Here is a 5,000-nt window from a genome sequence, read left to right as displayed (position 1 = left end):
AGTCACATGAAAAAAAGGGTAGAGGACGGATGAGAGTATAGAGGGAGGGGAACACGGCAAGGATGGATTATATAAGCTGTTAACTTTCTGAAACTGTATGTACTTTGAGAATGTCCTGGTAAGGACGAAACGTCAGTGAATAAAACTCCATCTGTTCTTTGTGTTTAACTCACCACCCTTCCATTCATTTGTCTACCATACTTCAATATATATATATATATATATATATATATATATATATATATATATATATTTATATATATATATATACATATATATATTATATATATATATATATGTATATATATGTATATATATATTATATGTAAAGAAATCACAAAACACACGTGATAGAATATTTTTGTAGAAACCACCTATTGTTTCTTCATTGTGCTCTTCTCTGATCAAGTCCCATAAACTGAAGCTTCGCCTTAAATTTCTGAAGAATTGTATAGACGAACAAGTTATGCCCAAATCTATTCTCAACAATCGATTGTTGAGTCTACGCCAAAAACCTTTTGAGGATTTTGAAAGGATTATTTTGCAAAAGCATATAGATATTATGAAGATTGAAGTGAAGGAATCATTTTATATTACAAAAGAAAAGAAAGGCGTTTTTCAAAATTCTATTCCAAACCAGTGGAAAGTGAAATTATTAGATTACATATATGCTAAATTAAGGTTCGTTTGCCATAAAGTAGATGTTAAACTTAAAAAGAAGTTTAAACATTTGATTAATAATAGTGGTTGGAATAAGGATGCCAACCCTAATTTTGTTCTTAATTTATCGGACAAACCTTTGAGTGACGACGCGAAATGTGCTCTAGGATATGGTTTGAAATTCGTTGCCAATAATCAGCAGGTGAACTATGTAGATATTGCTAAGAGTTTTTGCAATTTGGAAAAATATAGTGATGTTTCAAATCAAGATATTAATATTTGTAAGGGTTTTGTGTACCATGCTTTATCCACGCCATGCCCTCCAAGTGTTCCTAAACGTTTCTTCACTACTTTTAATAATTTCAAGAAGGATAAAGATTTACACATCACAAAGGCGGATAAAAGTAATTGCTTAGTTATCATGAACAAAAAGGATTACTTAGAAAAAATGGAAATATTACTAAGTGATGAAGAGACATATGTTAAATTGAGCAAGAACCCTCTAGAAAATGTTAATAGTGAATTTAATAAGAAGCTTAAAACAATTTTAAAAGGTAACGACGAACTGATAAAAAAATGTGTTACTATATCTCCGTCACTTCCATACATGTATGGTCTAATTAAAACTCATAAAGTTAATAATCCAGTTAGGCCCATTACTCGTTCTATTGGGTCTTGCACATATAAGTTGTCAAAATGGTTAGTGTCTCTTCTTAGTCCTCTTGTTGGGACAATTTCCCACTCTCATATCAAAGATAATGTTGACTTAACCGAAAAGCTGCTTGGACATAATATCACATTTGATTTTAAGTTGGTTAGTTTCGATATTAAAAGTTTATTCACCCGAGTCCCGGTTTTAGATTTGTTAGGATTTCTAGAAAAAGAATTAAAGAAACATGACTTTACACTCCCTGCTCATACTATTATTAGTTTAATCAAATTATGTGTAATAGACTCTAAGTTTGAATTTAATGGAAACTTTTATACTCAAACATTTGGTATGGCCATGGGGAACTGTCTGTCTCCAATTCTTAGCAATTTGTATATGGAGTTTTTTGAAAGAGAGTTATTACCAAACATTCTTCCAATTAATGCAGTTTGGTACAGGTATGTTGACGACATATTATGCATTTGGCCTAATGATCAATATTTGGATATTTTTTTGTCAGATTTAAATAATTTGGTGCATTCCATTAAATTCACAGTAGAGGTTGAAGAAAATAATATGTTACCATTTTTAGATGTAAATATTTACCGATGTGGAAGATACTTTAAATTTGACGTTTACAGGAAGCCGACCAATGTCCTCTCGTACATTCATTTTTACTCGTATCACAGTCAAAAATCCAAGCTGTCAGTTTTTTCTTCAATGTTCCTGAGAGCTTATAGAATTTGTTCCCCTGAGTTCTTGGATCAAGAAATACAATTCATTTATGACATTGGAGAAAATTTAAAATATCCAAAACATCTTATTGATAAAACAAAAATCAAAGCTAGGAAATGTTTTCTTAATACGTCGCAGGTCAAACCATTTAATTATAAAAATACGCTAACAATTCCGTACCACGAAAATTTAATCCATCTTCCTAGCATTTTTGAAAAATTTGGTATCCAGATAGTATTCAAAAATAATAACAACATTAAGAGTCTGTTAATTAAAAATTCCCCAAGAAGTAAAGAAGGATGTATTTATAATATACCATGTAAAAATTGTGATTTTATTTATATAGGCCAAACAGGCAAAGGCTTAGAAAAAAGAATAGGCCAACATGAATATAGTATTAGAACGGGGCAAGTGTCCAGTGGATTATTTGTCCACCAAAAGGATTATGGTCATAATATTGACTGGGGAAATTCTAAAATAATTACTTCTTGTAATGATATTATAGAAAGAAATATTATTGAATCTTGTTTTATAAAAAGAAATTTTGGAAATAACATGAACTTGAGTTTGGGTTTATTTAAATTGGACAATTTTATTATTGACAAAATTGTGTGTGATAAAATGTAACATGAGACCTCTGCGAGTATCCTTGTTTTCTTATGTATTTATTGTTTCTTTCTGTATTGCTTTTTTGTACCTTTGAAAATGTCTAAATAGACGAAAACGTTCGGTATCTGTTTTTTTCAATTTCCCGGTGGTTTCTGCAAAAAATATATTATATGTATATATAAATATGTATATATATATACATTATATATATATGTATATATATATATATACACATATATATATATATATACATGCATATATATATATATATACATACATATATATATATATATATATATATATATATATATTCCTTTGAAAAAGCATAACTACGAAACTAGTCAGCAATAAACTAAAGACTAAGACTCCTGCGCTTCCTACTCCACTTACGTCAACCACTTACAATGTGTCAGCATATATATATACATATATATATACATATATATATATACATATATATATATATATATATACATATATACATACATATATACATATATATATATATATATATATATATATGTATATATAGATATATATATGTATATATATATGTATATCTATATGTATAAATATATACATAAATATATATGTATATATATATATATACATATACATATATATATATATATATATATATATCTATATATATATATTTACTCTCTCCCTCGCATACACACAAACATGTTCTCAATGATAGGTAATGTCGGTTTGTGCTGGAATATGTATCCCCTTATGGCCCAAGAACGTGTGTTGAGTTACCCCATCTATGATGCGACCTCGGGTAACGTGATCGGACGGCGCCACCGCCGTGGTCGAAGACTTTTGGAGAGCGATGAACAACGACAACGGCGCCAGAAGTACCCCTCACTGGACAACCCTCTTTGAAGTGCAGGACACCCTCGGTGAGGGCGAATTCGGGTGCGTCTACCTGGCGAGGGACCTCTCCAACGGCTCTCAGGTAGCGATCAAAGAAGTTCCCCTGCCCCGCGTTCTCTCCTGGGGAAGACACGAAGGAAAGAGGATGCCCCTGGAGGCCATTCTGCTGCAGAAGGTCCAAGGCGTTCCCGGAGTCATTGAGCTGTATGATTGTTTCACCTCCGATGGGAACTTTTACATGGTGATGGAGCTAGTCCCGAAAGCGACATCACTATACGATCACATGGAAAAGTTTGGTAAATTGCCCATCAAAGACGTTAAAAGGCTCTTCGTGGAAATCGTCCAAACGGTCCATCGATGTCTAAATTCAGGGGTGTCTCATAAGGACCTTAAGCCTGAAAACATCCTACTTTACGAGGACCCGAGCACTGGGCAGCTCAGGACGAAATTGATCGACTTCGGGTGTGGGGAACGAGTCAAGAGCTACAAAGGGACCGACACGGGCGGGACGATGATCTACTTGCCTCCCGAATACATCGACGGAGGGGACTTCCTGCACGTCCCGGCGACAGTCTGGAGTCTCGGGACCCTCCTGTACTATCTGGTCTGCCAGGAAGATCCCTTCTACGATGAAGACGATATCGAAAAGGCCAAGCCGCCCTTCCCGCAAGACGTTCCCCCTTCGTGTCGGAAACTGATCATGCGATGTTTCGCCAGGGACCCTTGGAAGCGCCCCACCCTTGACGGTATCGTGCGGCACCCGTGGCTCAAGGGTCCTGGCAGCGACTCCCAGATCGAGCCCCCCGACCCAAAGCTCTTCCCATCCAAAGTGCTCAAGAAAATGGCTCTGCAGAAGGACAAAAAGAAGAATGGCAGGGCGAAAGAAACGTGCAAAACCCCCAAAGAGAAGAACGCCAACAAACGAAGCTTATCAGAAGCTAAGGGCGCTTCGGAGAATTCCGGCTGTACTTCTGGAAAACAGAAGAAGCAGAAGAAAGGAGAATGATTTAGCCGGCTGAAGAACAACACGACCCCCATCGTAAACGGCTCCATTTAAGCACTAAAAGTGACGGAAGTGCTACATGACCGCAGGTCAAAAGCTTCCTGGGATATTATACTGCTCAGTAAAGAAAACCAAGTCGATCACATTAGTGTACAAAGTATAAGAATACGAGCTTCCTTATGATGGAAACCCTAAATATTTGTAAGCTCCACTATTTCTTCAAGAACGGAGCTCAAAAGTTGATTCATGAAATGCAATTTTTGCACTTTCAGTGGCAAGGAGGGTTCAATTTCTTTGTTCGAAAACCCCCTTTCCCCAGAGGATTCTTCTTGAATTTTACATTAAGAAATAAAGCTTCCATAATTATGGATTCTTGGTCAGAGACACAAATCAGAAAAGTCTCACTTAATCCACACTAAAGAAGAGAAAATCTAAAAGAGCCAGGCCTAGTTCAGGGGAAAAGTA

At 35.2% G+C, this 5,000-nt stretch overlaps 1 protein-coding gene across 1 annotated transcript; it reads left to right on the top strand.

Annotated features, from left to right (window-relative positions):
• The first annotated feature begins 3,488 nt into the window (after positions 1–3,488).
• Positions 3,489–4,538, top strand: LOC143035637 (serine/threonine-protein kinase pim-2-like). Its single transcript, XM_076202503.1, has one exon. It carries the CDS (start codon positions 3,489–3,491, stop codon positions 4,536–4,538), a length of 1,050 nt encoding a protein of 349 aa, XP_076058618.1.
• The last annotated feature ends 462 nt before the right edge of the window (positions 4,539–5,000 follow it).

This window comes from Oratosquilla oratoria, chromosome 19, assembly GCF_046742065.1.
Source record: "Oratosquilla oratoria isolate Oo_2021 chromosome 19, ASM4674206v1, whole genome shotgun sequence".
Lineage (NCBI taxonomy): Eukaryota > Metazoa > Arthropoda > Malacostraca > Stomatopoda > Squillidae > Oratosquilla > Oratosquilla oratoria.
Note: the sequence above shows the minus strand (reverse complement) of the source record. Positions and strands in the feature narration are given on the sequence as shown.

Excerpts from the sequence above, each read along its gene's own strand:
- LOC143035637 (XM_076202503.1), top strand. The coding sequence starts at position 3,489 with ATGAACAACGACAACGGCGCCAGAAGTACCCCTCACTGGACAACCCTC.